A 14,091-nucleotide genomic window follows, 5' to 3' on the forward strand; every position below is an offset into this window, starting at 1 on the left:
CTACTAGAAACATGTACAAGAATGCAACCACTGAAGAGCATCATCCAAGATGGACAAATTGAATCAAATTATCCAGCGATCTGACCCCATCATCTTGCACATAACCGTATCCCAGACTCCAATGCGCCACGACCACCATATTCAAAGCATGTTCAGCTACCCAACTTGAACAGAGAGACAGTCTTCGTCTGCTGAAGCGTCGACCCACAGATATCATTGATCACATCCGCATCCATGGCCTCTCCAAAATCCGTGTCATCGCTCAGAAGCTTGATATGGATATTGTTGTTATACAACACCATAGCAGCCTTCATCGGCTTCTCAGCAGGACGATCAAAGTAATCGCTGTCGCCACCAGCGACGTTGCCGTGCAGCGTACTCTTCATACGCTTGTCACCCGGTGCCAGAACCTCAAATATGTCGAATTCTCCGCAGCCAGAAGTCCAGCAGGAACATGTGGCTTGGCCGTATTGCAGTGTCCGTGGGATCTGAGCATTGAGCATCCAGACTGCGGGCATGTCCACGGGGTCATAAATGTTGCTCGCGCTCTCACCAGTATATGGCATTTGGAACTCGAAGAAGAAGGCTTTGCTGGGCCCACCGAAACCGTGGTAGGCAACTGTCTGGGACCGACTGTAGCCACAATCACTTTCCCCACACTCTTGGTTGGACATGATCACGACCTCTGCGCTGGAGGGCAACGTTGTAGCAGCCAGGGTTTGGTTTGTGGAAGATCCGCCTTTGCCGTCCGCGCTTGCGTATGACAAGGAGTTGCCAAAGTGGTAGTCGAAGGTGCCGGAGCCTGAACCGCCATTGTGGTTCAGAAACACAAGGCCTTCGCTTGTCTGAGTGGAGGCGTTGTAATATGCTTGTCGACTCCAGCCGCCAGATGATGAAGCTATACTTCCACTGGGTGATGAAAGGGAGGACGGAGACGAGGAGGGTGCACTGCTTGACGAAGATGCCGATGATGCTGCAGCCTGCATGTCTGATGCAATGTCTGCTGCAGGCGCTGACGATGCAGCAGCAGGTACAGGTGGTGCGGAGGTCGACTGCCCACTCCACTCGTTCACCCAAGTCTGCACGATGCCATTGATTGTGGCTGTCACCATGTCACCGACTGCAGCATTTGCCTCACGTGCCTGATGGCGACGTGCGTGTGCGTGAGCATGTGGATGCCGCTGTGCTGGTGAGTGACGCTTCGGTTTTGAAGAGCTGAATGGCGTATACACAGCAAATTGATTGATCTGGATCGGTCCTCGGAAGTGCATCGATACCTTGTGACTCGAGTCAGTACCAGCACTATCAAAACGATACCGCGACTGTGATGAGTGAACATACCTCCTCGTCCAGTGGCGACAAATTGCCAGAATACGACTGCGGCGCACTCTGACACTGGCCATTCGTGGGATCCATGCTCGTGATCCGGTTGTACGACCCAGTACCACCAACACCTGTATATGTGATCGCCTTCACGGCCTGGCAATACCAGTTATTGTTGTCGTCCGTCGATCCATCAGCACACAAGTCTCGCTTGTCGGCGGCGACAGTGGCTGCAAGCAGCGCAGTTGCGGATAAGATGTACTTCATGGTATGATTTTGTCGCAATGTTCAATGCTCGTTGCGTTGCGAAGTCGTGGTATGTCTTGCCACTCAACCCGGCTCCCTTTACTGCGATCTGCTGATGATGTCGTTCCTCAACAGCCAAATATCCCGTAAAGACCGACAGAAGTGAACATGTGTGTGCGCGAGGTCGAGTGAACAATGAACGGAGTACAAAGCCCACGAGTATCGGAAGCAGTTCGTTGCCAAATGTTGTGAAACGTCCTATATTTATTGACGGACCCGCTGTTTGAGCCTGATCGACGCTATCCTAGGCATTGTCGCAGGCTGTCATCTTTATGCCGCATCCACTTCTGAATCCTTGTAGATATGTATGATGGAGCACGATGCACTGAAGGGTGCCTGTAGCCGACCATCTTGCATGATGTTTGGATCAGCTGCGCGTTCTGGAATGCTTCGGGGTCTAGAATGCGTGTCCGCTTTCGTCGACCATCCTATCACGTGGCACTCATGTACCGACAACATGTTTACTGCTGTTAGCAGACTAGATGAAGCCAATCAATGCGACGAGATTACCTGGACCGATGCCATGAGCATCCTCGTGGCGCCGAGGTACGCAGTCGGTCTTGGGAGTACTGAACCACGTCAGCAGCCGTGGCGCCACGCAGTGAAGCCGAACGGTTATGCTTGCAAGCATGTGCGACAGGAATACGGAGAGAGTCAGCGCAACGATGCACAGATCGTAGCCGTAGCACATACAAGGTGTCTCTATACTGTACAGGCCATCAGATTGTACAAGCAAAGCTGCATCAATATTCGCAGCGTCTATCCAAGGCCAGCCAAAAGTGACCAACACCGTCCAAGACCAGTAAATGCTTCGCGCGGGCTCGAATGTGCTATCTTCTGCCATGCCTCGGCTCATCGTCAAGATGGCCATCTCCATCGTCAAAGACATCACGCTCGTGAGCATCTTCGTCGTCCGTGAAGTCGTCTAGATAGCCTCCTCGACCACCTTCCAAGTCATCCTCATATGTGGTGTGCAGCGATACATCGTCGTCCCTCCGGAGCACATTGGTAGCATACCGCGCACTGGGATCATCAATGTAGTCACTTCCTACTCCAGCCGATCTACTGCCATCTGCCACTGCTGCTGCCTCTTCTGCCTCCAGTTGGGCCGCACGCGCTTTTGTCCTTGCATATATCCAGTACCCAGTGCCCGCCCCAGCAATCATGCCTATTATGATGCTCATGTATGATATCATCTTCGTCCTAAAGTCCATCTTGTCACCATGCTCGGCCAAGTCGCCCAGTCTGCTTCCAATGAAGATGTGCAGCAGCAGCTTCGGCGACACAATCGCCGTTGCAATCATGAAGTTCAACCACGTCACAGTCGGAATCGTGCTGATAGCACCGTTGCTCAAGCTGTATGGGAGAGGACACAGTCTGATCATGATCAAAAGCTTCAGTCCATCATGCTTTAGTACCAGTGCCAGCGCAGCAAACCGCTTGTTCTTCTCCGTCAAGCGACTAACGAACCCCTTTAGCACTGATCTTGACGCAATGAAAGCTACTGTCGAACCTGCCACTGATGCCGTGCTCATGATGAACCATCCCTTCATACCAAATACAAATCCAGCAATAGTGACGCAGGTGCTGTATCCGATCATGGGAGGGAAGGATACGAAGAAGGTCATAAACCAAAGGATCAGCCATCCGCCTGGTAGTTCTCGCCATCTCTTCGCTCCAGGCGCAAGCCATGCGAATATGCGTTGGTTGTAGATCAAGCCCAGTATTACGAATACAAGCAGTACTATGTTCAGGACTACGAGCCCAATCTGTTGTATAGGTGTGAACTTCAGCCACAGCTTCACGGCTCTTCGTTGAAGGTTTTCAGCATTCTGTTGCCATTTGGGTCTTTGTTCGATGGACTGTGAGTTTGATCGTCGTCGCCACGATGGCGCATTTGATCCCCTGCTGTGTGAGAGTGGTTCGTCCTCGTCGTCGATCTGCGCCGCAAGAGCGCGGGCAGTGTCGGAGTATGCGGACATGGTTCAAGTGAGGATGGAGGAGGTAGGTAATGGATGAGGAGAGTGAAGCTAGAGATACTGGTGAGAAGTGTTTATACAAAGGCGACCTTAAGGCGCCAGCAATAATATTATTGATGCATTGTTGTTGCGCATTGGACTGACTGTGGCTGTGTATGCGCTGGTTCTGGTTGCTGACGAACCACGAACGAGCAACCTCGCATCGAGCCCGAAGGATTGGCACGACGCCGCTACGTTCCGCGCCGAGAGTCATGTCTGGGTCGTCTTTGGTTTGACTTGAGACGCCCGTGCTCGATACGTGTCGAGGGAGAGCGTGATCTGCCAGGACCTTAAGGGCGAGCATTCATGAGAACACATATCTCCCTGCACGTACATCGCCCTTGCCAGCCTCAAAAGGATCTCCTTCGGCCTTGGAGATGATGGATCGTGGGGATGCTGCCAGGGCTCGATCAAACGATCATCGTGACGCAGAGATCCAGCCTGCCATTCACCAACACACTGCAGGCATGTAGGAAGTCTCAAGGTAAGTAATCGTTGATGATCATTCCAAGAATCACTCCGTAGCCCCTCACAATGCCACCACTCCTCTCCACAGGCCTCACTGCGGCCCGATCAGCTGCAGCTGTCCAGCAACGACACATGGTGACGACAGTATTGAAATGCACATCCACAACACCTTTTATAGGATTCACAAAATCTCAATCAATCCGGTCAACGTTCAACTCATCTTCCAAAGCAAGCAAAAGATCACAACAACTTAACCATCACTTCTCGACGACAGCAATCGCCTTCACGCAATTCAAAGGCACTTCAGGCGACGTCAGCATGGCTTCCGACGATGCAAGCGCGCACAACAACCAGGACTTCACCTTTGACGCCATCTTTGGTGTCAAGGGCAAGGTCGCGTTGATCACGGGTAGGCTCTACCAATCTCCGTCGATCGATGTCCAGATTAACAGATCATCTGCTAGGTGGCGGTTCTGGTATTGGCCTCATGTTTACCCAAGCCCTTGCCGTCAATGGTGCCAAAGTCTACATCGTAGGCCGTACGGAGGAGAAGTTAGAGACCGTGGCAAAGACCTACAGCCAAGGCATCTCTGGCGAAATCATCCCATTGGTAGCAGATGTGACGGACAAGGCTCAAATCTCCAAGCTGTATGAGCAGATTTCTAGCAAGGAACAACATCTCGACATCTTGATCAACAACGCTGGAATTATGAGCGGCAACACTGTCCAGACCGAAGGCAAAGACGCCAATGAACTCAAGAAGAATATGTTCGACTCCGAGAAGAACAGCTTTAGCGATTGGGACGACATCTACCGCACGAATGTGTCAGCATGCTACTTCATGTCGACCGCTTTCTTGCCGCTCTTGGAGAAGGCCACGGAGCATGGCCATGGCTGGAGCGGAACGATTGTCAATACTTGCTCCATCTCCGGCCAGGTCAAGACGATGCAACATCACCCACAATATAATGCTAGCAAGGCGGCCACTATCCACTTGACTCGTATGCTTGCGAACGAGCTAGCACAAAACGGCATCAAGATTCGAGTGAATTCCATCGCTCCAGGTGTAAGTAGAACGATATCGGATCCAAATAACAGCCAGGATCATTGAATGCTGACCCCTAACTATAGGTCTTCCCATCTGAGATGACCGCTGGTGGCGAAAGCGGTGCCAATCAGAAGAGCAGCTTGCCTAAGGACCAGTTCGAGAACAAGGTCCCCGCTGCAAGACCTGGCACCGACAAGGACATGGCATCCGCCATTCTGTTCGTCGTTACCAACACTTACCTGAATGGCCAGACCATTACGGTTGATGGAGGCTACACATTGATGTCTGGCAAGTAAGATATGGCCGGAACTCGATCTATGTGTATTCATACTACAAATTTTAGTTTTTTACCACACTGTACGATAGGACGGAGTGTAGCATGCATGATACAGCTGTTCGATATCTCAAGAGTGTTGTACCAAGCATCGCTGTATCTGCTTGGTAGATCAATCATGCTTGCTCGCTTTGCCGTTCATTATATTCTGCGAAGTTGCCTGCCCGATCGCATCATTTCCAGCCTGCTGCCTTTGCAAAGCCTTCCACTTCTCTTCTGGGATGGTTAGACAGTTTATGCCCAAGTAGCTGCAGATAGCATCAATGACCAGGAAAGCCCACCGAAAGTAGACGACCACCGACAAGATGAAGTATGCCCAGAGATAGAGGTGCTCGACCGTCGCGGACATAGCGGGCAAGCCGAAGCGTGGCAAGTTGACAAGCACAGCACCACCTATCAGCGGTGCCAGTAGTCCAGTCCAGTATGGAAATGGCTGGTGTGTGAGATGTGCTAGGATCGTCTTTGTGGTCATTCGGCCGAAGACGAACGACAATGTGAGACACAGTAAACAAAGATGATTATCGTTGAGCAGATTCGAGTATGGCGAGCCTAGCCAAGCGATGATAGATGCGGTGAAGACTACCATAGGGATCCATTCTAGAAAGACTGGTGCAAGTGGCAGACCTTTCGCTTTCCGTGCTTCCCATACATTATAGACGCAGCTCGGAAGATGCGCAATAGCGAAGCTGGTCAGCAGCAAAGGCGCCCAAATGTCTTTGAAGGACAGCGAACCAAGTATGCTCTCGAGTCCAATATAGTCTGCCATGGGTTCGTGCCAGATGTGCGGACCATACACACCCGAAAGTATCATGATGGTGGAAGCAATCATAAGGCCTTCCGTAGGACCATTGAAGTATCCCAGGTAGAGCGTGTGCGTATGATATGTCTCCCAAGTTGAGAAGAACATTGGTAGGCAAGGGATCAATGCTGTCAATGCTCCCAGCGGCGTCGGACCGAGAGCCATAGCGGAGACCTCAAGCAGGGAGGCGAGGGTGCAGTTCAGTGAGTCGATACCATGGTCGAAGAGCTCACCGAGACCGGATGAAGTGCCAGTCCGACGTGCTTGCTTCCCGTCGATATTGTCCATGGTTGAGTAGGCCCAGACGCCAAAGGCATAGCTGTAGCAGACCCAGCCATACTTAGGTCCTTCGAGTGCCGGATCCAGCAACTCAAGCAAGGCGACATTTCCGAGTACGAAGAAGAAGCCGAGCAAAGTCACCATGTTTGGAGCGAGCCATAGTGGCAAGAATTCCACACAGGCGTTCCACTGCATGCAGTCTTAGTCCAGGATTAATGGGCAAAGTGTGGTAGAGTACCCACATAATGTCGAAGGACATAGTATGATACTGGCGACTTGTCCACAGACGAGTACTTGTACGTCTTGAAGTGTTGCAAAGCATCTTCAGATATGCATTCTGCTGCCGCCTTCTCTAGCACAGTTGTGAGTGTTGGCATCGCTTGGCCTGCTGTTCCACCTACTTTGGTCGACCATTGCTATCGTGCCTACGGGACGTCTAGACCAGGAGTACGTTACGGAATCATGATTATTTATGAGCACAAGATACTGTTATTGATGTTGTTGGAAGCGATTTTATCGCCAACCTGAGAAAGGGAGACGTGACATCAGCATGAATTTGAGATTGACACGTGAACGCGCTACGGGAAACGAGGCATTGGCTGGCCATCCAGACGGAAGAAATACAAAGTGACATACCTATCGGTTGGTATGTCATGAACTTTGCCTAGAGAGACGACGGAAACGGCTTTAGAAGAATCTGACGAGATGGGAGACGCAGGACATCGTCTTGAAAGCTACAGGTCCTCAGACCGAGTACACGGATGATCTTGACGACCATCATTATGATGAATGCAGAGCAAAAAATCCTAGCCTTGTCATGAAACCAATGCGGCTCGTTCTTCGGAGTGTCTTCTTATATTGCTCCGCCGACCGCCCAAGCTCTGCTCTACTGTGACCGCTTGGCGTCTTTTGCGGCCCTCACCAGCGACTTCGCCTTAATCTTTGTGCTTAGGTCGACGAGTGGTAGCGAGGGAATCGGTACCTCCTGGATCTCAATAATCGCGGCGAGCGTTAAATACCACCCGAATACTGCTGCAGCGAAGAAACATGCACCGGTGCCGATCTACATGCGATCATCTGTAAGTAGCTGTCTCCGCCTTTGGCGTCTCTTTAGTACTTACAATCATCTGTTCGCCGTAAGCATTGTTGGCCAATGCTAGTGAGAAGAAGCCTGCCGCTGCCATAGAAAATCCGATCGTTGCGACAACGAAGATGAGAAGAAAGACTATATTCGTCCGTAGCGAGCCAATCAAATAGATGAATGACAGCAGAGCCATAGCCACAGGGTAAAAGCCTAGATCTCAGTCAACCAGACGCTCACGCGCATGCTGCCGGGCGCCGTAATACACACCATAGCTTGCGTAGAACTGAGCTTCACCGCCTCCTCCAGTCGCTGTATATGCATCTACTGCGTTGTAATATGGGATGAACGTGACGCCGAAGGTGAGGAAATGACAGCCATAGCCGAAGAAGACCTGACGGTGCTGTTGTCAGAGACTACGACATCTTGTATGCGGCAGAAGACTTGTGCTATACTCACATAGCAGGGGAAGTTGTTGCCGAGGATCCACTCGCCAACTCCAGCAATAATCAGGAGCATGCCACCGAACCAGAGTGTCGCACCCGTCGTTGCCACAGCGTTTCCTCCAGAGCCGCGCCATCCCATCAGTGCAATGGAAAGAGGTGTCAGGCCGACCGAGAAACCGAGGAGCGCAATGGGGGTAGGATTGCCGAATCTCTTCCTCAAATCACCAGCAACAGATGTCTGGACAGCTATTGTGTTAGCATATGCGTTGGGGTTGCAGGTTCGTAAATCGTACCTGAGGCTGTAGGTAGAGGCGTTCGAAGACGTCTGGTGGCATTGTGCCAGATGTCATCATCCGGCGAAGCGCATCTGGGCCAGCATTTCCATTAATCTGGCCATTGGTCGCATAGTCGTCGTGGTGGGCCGTATTGCCCTCCTCGGTGTCTTTGGGATCTCGCTCCATGTCGTCTTACGCCAGTCGTTCTGTGTATCGTCGATGTCAGTCGCTATAGCACAGGAGCAAGTGCAAAAAGGATGAGGGCGGCGACGACCTCTTAACTCCCTCGCCTAAACCTCCACTCCACGATCATCGCCATGGACGAGAACTGCCAATGGCCAGTGCCGAGACACACGGACCAAAGTCTGGAGGACTCGGCCAACCCAGCTTCCAAGCCCATGGGGAAATGTAGATCGTTGTTGCTACCATTTCTGGGGACGCGATTGATTCGATGGGTAATAGACTTCAGCGCCAAGGTGAAACGGCAGCTTCCAAATGGATGCATATTAAAGAAGGCCGCAGCTACTCGAACTCGAAAACGCGGAGCACTTGTCATTACAGAGCCGTCGCGGTGTGATTATAATGGACCGGCCTCCACTCCGACCTCATGCTGTGCAGTGCGTAAAGATCAGCAGACCACGGCTTTGCTTGTGTCGGAAATAATGTTTTCATGAAGTACCTCGGGGAATAGAGCTGATCGAGAATTGTGCTTTTGCATATCTCATACTAACTTAATGTATACGTTGCCCATCCGACCGGATATGAACAAGCCGATGCTATCGCAGGGAGATAGACCTACAATGGCTTTCCACCGATGAATTCACTCCAACTGCGAACTTCAGGCGGAATGCCTTCTGCTCTTGGCAGCTTCTCGCTCATGCACTGTGCGAACAGTACTGCGGTCTATTGAGATGTTAGCGACCAGATCTGATGGAATTCAGCTGCTTTTCCTTACCTTGGGCTCCATGAACAGAGGCACACCAAAATCAACTGCATTCCTGCGCATGACATAATCTTCGTCAACCATGCTACTTGCCCGCCTCTTCGCAAGGTTGAAAACACCCTTGAGGTTGTACTTCTCGAACACTTCTCGCAGTGCCCTCTTATCTTCCTTAGGGAACTCGATGACCTCAACACTGACACTGCCATCTTTGCTGCCCTGTTCCAAATGGTTCTTCACCTCATTATTGGCAGCGTAGAACTTATAGCCAAGAGGATTGAGGTAGTCGACGATGATGGCAAGGTCCGGGGTCTCAGTCGTACCACCAAAGAGTAAACCAGTCCCCGGCTCCGGCATCTTGAAGTTCATCGTACTTTGCATCGCAGTCCAGTAGGCTTCGATCAAATTCTTGCCAAAGCAAGCCATTTCGCCTGTACTCGCCATCTCCACGCCGAGGTAAGGATCAGCACCGGCCAGACGAGTCCAGGAGAATTGTGGCACCTTGACGGCGACATAATCACGTTGCTCCTTCATCGGGTCCACGGGCGCCGGCACATCCTTGTCGACAAGTGCATGAGTGGCGACATCGATGAAATTGGTACCAAGAACCTTGCTGGAGAAGGGAAAGGATCGCGAAGCACGAAGATTACATTCGATGACCTTGAGCAATTCCTCGCCACCATCAGGATTCTCGGCGCAGATAATCTGCATGTTGAACGGTCCAGTGATCTTCCAGGCCTTTGCGACCTTCTCAGCAATGTCCTTGCAGCGGTCCAAGATCGCTCTAGAGAGGTCGGTGGGTGGAAGTACGAGAGATGCATCGCCAGAATGAACACCAGCTTGTTCAATATGTTCGCTGACGGCATGAATGAGAAGCTTGCCATTGGAGGCGACACCATCGACATCGATTTCCTTGGCACCCTCGATAAATTTGGTAATCACGACGGGATGATCGGGAGAGACACTACTGGCCGCGACGAGCTTCTCCTCGAGCTCCTCAGGGGTCCGGATGACGGTCATAGCAGCACCAGACAAGACGTAAGACGGACGAACCAGGACAGGATAGCTGACAGATTCCGCGAAATCTTGCGCGTCTTTAAATGAGGTGAGTTCCTTCCAGGCAGGTTGATCGACGCCAATGGAATCGAGAATCTGTGAAAACTTGTGTCTGTCCTCAGCCTTGTCGATGTCCTTGGGATCGGTGCCCAACACCTTTGCCTTCCCAGTCTCCTGCAATTTGAGAGCGATATTCTGCGGTAACTGGCCACCAACGGAGACGACAACACCAGAAGCAGACTCAAGCTCATAGATGTCCATGACACGTTCATAACTAAGTTCTTCGAAATACAGGCGGTCAGGGCAGTCGAAATCTATGTGGGGAGTCAGTCAGTATATCAAGGACAATCTCATACAACTGGGAACATGCCTGTCGAAAATGTCTCGGGATTGTAATTTATCATCACAGTCTTCTTCCCCATATCCTTGAGCGAGTTGACAGTATTGACGGCGCACCAATCGAACTCAACCGAGCTGCCGATCCTGTAAACACCAGATCCTAAGACCAAGATCCCATGATCCTTGAACTCGACATCATGGCTCGAAGCGTTATATGTCGTATAAAGATAATTTGTCTCAGCCGGGAACTCAGCAGCAAGAGTATCGATCTTCTTGACCCAAGGACGAATACCGAAGTTCTTCCGACGAGCACGAACCTCTTCTTCAGTACAATTGACAGCTTTCGCAATCTGTATGTCACTGAAGCCAAGCTTCTTGGCCTTGAGCATCAACTCCTTCTTGACGCCGAAGAGCGATCCAATGGCTTCGAGTTCGTGAGTGCAGTCGACGATGTTCTGGATTTTGTACAGGAACCATTTATCGATTTTGCTCAGTTCGTGGACGCGGTCGACAGTGTAGCCTTCGTGGAGCATAGCTTGACCAACAGCAAGCCAGCGACGGTCAGTAGGATTTTTCAGGACGTCGTCCAAGTCTTCGAAGTGGTCGCCCTGTAGGCCATGGAATTTCGGATCGACTTGTCGGATGGCCTTTTGGAAGCTCTCTTCGAAGACACGGCCAATGGCCATGACTTCTCCGACAGACTTCATGGATGAGCCGATGGAACGGTCGACATTCTGGAACTTCGCCAGATCCCATCGAGGGATCTTCGTGACTACATAATCCAGCGAGGGCTCGAAGTTGGCCGTGGTAGTCTTGGTGACAGCGTTGACAAGGTCAGGAAGATCGTATCCGAGGCCGATCTTGGCGGCAGTGTACGCGAGCGGGTAGCCGGTAGCCTTAGAAGCAAGAGCAGAAGATCGAGACAAACGAGCGTTGACTTCGATGACACGGTAGTCAAGACCATCAGGCTGTAGAGCGTACTGAACGTTGCATTCACCAACGACACCAAGATGACGGACGATCTTGATAGATGCAGTGCGGAGCATATGGTACTCCTCGTCGCTAAAGGTCTGAGACGGTGAGACGACAATGCTGTCACCGGTGTGAACTCCAAGAGGGTCGAAGTTCTCCATGTTGCAGACAGTGATACAGTTATCGTTGCCATCTCGAACGACTTCGTACTCGGCCTCTTTCCAGCCCTTGAGAGACTTCTCTACCAAGATCTGAGGCGAAAGAGTAAGCGAACGGGCGGAAAGATTACGGAGCTCTTCTGCGTTGTCCGCGAAGCCAGAGCCCAGGCCACCAAGTGCATACGCTGCACGAACAATGACAGGGTACCCGACTGTCTCGGCTGCAGAAAGCGCGTCGTCGATGGTCTTGACGGCGATACTTTCAGCGATTGGGATATCGATCTCCTTGAGAGCTGTGGCAAACATGTCTCGGTCCTCGCTGGTCTCCAGAGTTTTGACACTGGTACCGAGGACTTGCACACCAAACTCTTCCAGAATGCCCATCTTTTCCAAATTGACGCCAAGATTCAATGCAGTCTGCCCACCGAAAGAGAGGAAGATGCCATCAGGTCGCTCGCGCTCAATCACATGTCTGACGTACTCCACAGTGACTGGCAGGTAGTAGACTTCATCCGCCAGCACGTGAGCCGTCTGAATCGTAGCAATGTTCGGGTTGATCAGGATGGACTGCACTCCCTCCTCCTTCAACGCCTTCAGTGCCTGAGATCCGGAATAGTCGAACTCTCCAGCTTGTCCAATCGCCAATCCTCCAGATCCAATCACCAGCACTTTCTTTACATTCGTCTTCTTCTTGGTAGTGTCCACAGCTCCACTAGCCAGATATGCCTGCGCATTCGGTGCCAGCTGTGGCGATGCTGCCGCTGCACCTGCCGTAGACTGTGTGAGGCTGCGGATTTGTCGTGTGACTGGGCTCATGGGGTTCAACAGTGGCTTCCTCTGTGAAACAAATGTTCGTCCCGCAGTCTGAGGCAGCCTTCCTTTGCTCATATTAAGCATCCCATGGCGCAACTGTCGGGAAATACACCCGCTGAGAGCCATAGCTGCTTCTGCTTATGTGCTCGTGTGGTTGGCAGTATGAGGGTCTTCTCCGTCTTCTTATTGGTAGTTTGTAGATTTATCTGGTGCCGTCCTCGGCGGTAATCAATTCACGTTCGCCTTCCACAGATGGTCGGAGATGTAGTCTGTAGCATATACAATCAGCGACCGCCTGTGTACTATCGCTGCCGTACAATGCCTATCTCCAACGGCACGTCTTCGGGCACGTGCAGTGGTGAGGAGAAGCGATTGTCGTACCTACCTTGGGAAGTGAAGATGGTGGGCGCAGAAGTCATGAAGCCAATTTTGAGCCTTCACAGGCTATGGTGAGAAGTGGTGAGGAGGATACCAGACGTGGTTATCTGGAGCGATAGCTGTGAAAAACAGAGTCACAGATTTGCTGGTCTGCTGCTCCAGAAAATCTTGAGCTAGCCTGCAGCGTGTGGTGGAGCTTTGATCGCGGGCCGCACCTTTCTTATCTCTTGCCATTGGGATTGGCGACACTTCATTCTTACACTATGATACGCCACATGTATCTACCTCTATCGTCAAAACTGCCATGCCTACTTGAAAGTGATGAGCTGGCCATGTCGAAGGCTTACTAAATCAGCTTATGGCATGCCTTCTCGAGATATAGTCCTGAATCATAGACTACCACTCAATTTGGTGGACACTAGCGATATGTCAAGTGGACGATCTGCCGATATTCCGTGATCGACGGTCAATGTAGGGAGACAAAGGCAGAGATCGAAAAACTCGACCGCAAGAATTCCGTCAATCAATAAGACGAGGCTGTACTCTAGCTGAAAGCCGATGATGGATGTCTACCTGCTTAAGTTCGTCTTGCTTTCGCTCGTGGCTCCCATAGCCCCATCATGACGGAGCACAACATGGCGCAAGCACAATACCTGCTCTTCACTTGTCGACAAAGTTACTCGTCGTCCAAGTCGAAGTTCCCGCACTCCTTGCCGCATTCTGCATACCAGTTCTTAGAGGATCCGTGACGCTTGCCAACCCAATTTCTCATTGCATCGTGGGCCCCAACCTGACGCTCTTGTGCCCTCTTCTTGTATCGTGTCTGACGGTGAGGCTCGAGATCATACTCGGATCAACCCTGTTCTGGCAAGCGGCTATCAAATAAGTAGCCACGTAGCCTTCCGGGCATCACCATGTAGTCGCTCTCCTCGAAGATATCATCGTCCACGGGTGCAAAATCCTCGTGTGAGTATCGGCACATAGGATCCGGACAATCATCTCTCGAGGAGGGAGAGTAGGGACACCAGCGATGGATGCATGCAGTCTCACTGATGAGG

The 14,091-nt window shown here is 51.5% G+C and overlaps 7 protein-coding genes across 7 annotated transcripts; 1 reads left to right on the top strand and 6 right to left on the bottom strand.

Moving 5' to 3' along the window:
• Positions 1-152: 152 nt before the first annotated feature.
• On the bottom strand, positions 153-1,590 carry TOS1 (target of Sbf; the record flags this gene model as incomplete). Its single annotated transcript, XM_064838184.1, has 2 exons — positions 153-1,277; positions 1,342-1,590. 2 exons carry the CDS (start codon positions 1,588-1,590, stop codon positions 153-155), a joined length of 1,374 nt encoding a protein of 457 aa, XP_064694269.1.
• Positions 1,591-2,459: 869 nt separating this feature from the next.
• On the bottom strand, positions 2,460-3,611 carry TVP38 (Tlg2-vesicle protein; the record flags this gene model as incomplete). The annotated part of the gene is made up of 1 exon (XM_064838185.1): positions 2,460-3,611. One exon carries the CDS (start codon positions 3,609-3,611, stop codon positions 2,460-2,462), a length of 1,152 nt encoding a protein of 383 aa, XP_064694270.1.
• An 822-nt stretch (positions 3,612-4,433) lies between these two features.
• On the top strand, positions 4,434-5,459 carry LTS14_005488 (uncharacterized protein; the record flags this gene model as incomplete). The annotated part of the gene is made up of 3 exons (XM_064838186.1): positions 4,434-4,524; positions 4,580-5,181; positions 5,247-5,459. 3 exons carry the CDS (start codon positions 4,434-4,436, stop codon positions 5,457-5,459), a joined length of 906 nt encoding a protein of 301 aa, XP_064694271.1.
• A 150-nt stretch (positions 5,460-5,609) lies between these two features.
• Positions 5,610-6,952, bottom strand: LTS14_005489 (uncharacterized protein; the record flags this gene model as incomplete). Its single annotated transcript, XM_064838187.1, has 2 exons — positions 5,610-6,764; positions 6,818-6,952. The coding sequence occupies 2 exons, from the start codon at positions 6,950-6,952 to the stop codon at positions 5,610-5,612; spliced, it is 1,290 nt and encodes a 429-aa protein (XP_064694272.1).
• Positions 6,953-7,461: 509 nt separating this feature from the next.
• Positions 7,462-7,852, bottom strand: LTS14_005490 (uncharacterized protein; the record flags this gene model as incomplete). The annotated part of the gene is made up of 2 exons (XM_064838188.1): positions 7,462-7,638; positions 7,697-7,852. 2 exons carry the CDS (start codon positions 7,850-7,852, stop codon positions 7,462-7,464), a joined length of 333 nt encoding a protein of 110 aa, XP_064694273.1.
• A 24-nt stretch (positions 7,853-7,876) lies between these two features.
• On the bottom strand, positions 7,877-8,563 carry LTS14_005491 (uncharacterized protein; the record flags this gene model as incomplete). Its single annotated transcript, XM_064838189.1, has 3 exons — positions 7,877-8,050; positions 8,116-8,340; positions 8,396-8,563. 3 exons carry the CDS (start codon positions 8,561-8,563, stop codon positions 7,877-7,879), a joined length of 567 nt encoding a protein of 188 aa, XP_064694274.1.
• Positions 8,564-9,172: 609 nt separating this feature from the next.
• On the bottom strand, positions 9,173-12,781 carry CPA2 (carbamoyl-phosphate synthase (glutamine-hydrolyzing) cpa2; the record flags this gene model as incomplete). Its single annotated transcript, XM_064838190.1, has 3 exons — positions 9,173-9,280; positions 9,333-10,687; positions 10,744-12,781. 3 exons carry the CDS (start codon positions 12,779-12,781, stop codon positions 9,173-9,175), a joined length of 3,501 nt encoding a protein of 1,166 aa, XP_064694275.1.
• Between the last annotated feature and the right edge of the window lie 1,310 nt (positions 12,782-14,091).

This window comes from Recurvomyces mirabilis (assembly GCF_035927965.1).
Source record: "Recurvomyces mirabilis strain CCFEE 5264 chromosome Unknown scaffold_13, whole genome shotgun sequence".
Taxonomy (NCBI): Eukaryota; Fungi; Ascomycota; class Dothideomycetes; order Mycosphaerellales; family Teratosphaeriaceae; genus Recurvomyces; species Recurvomyces mirabilis.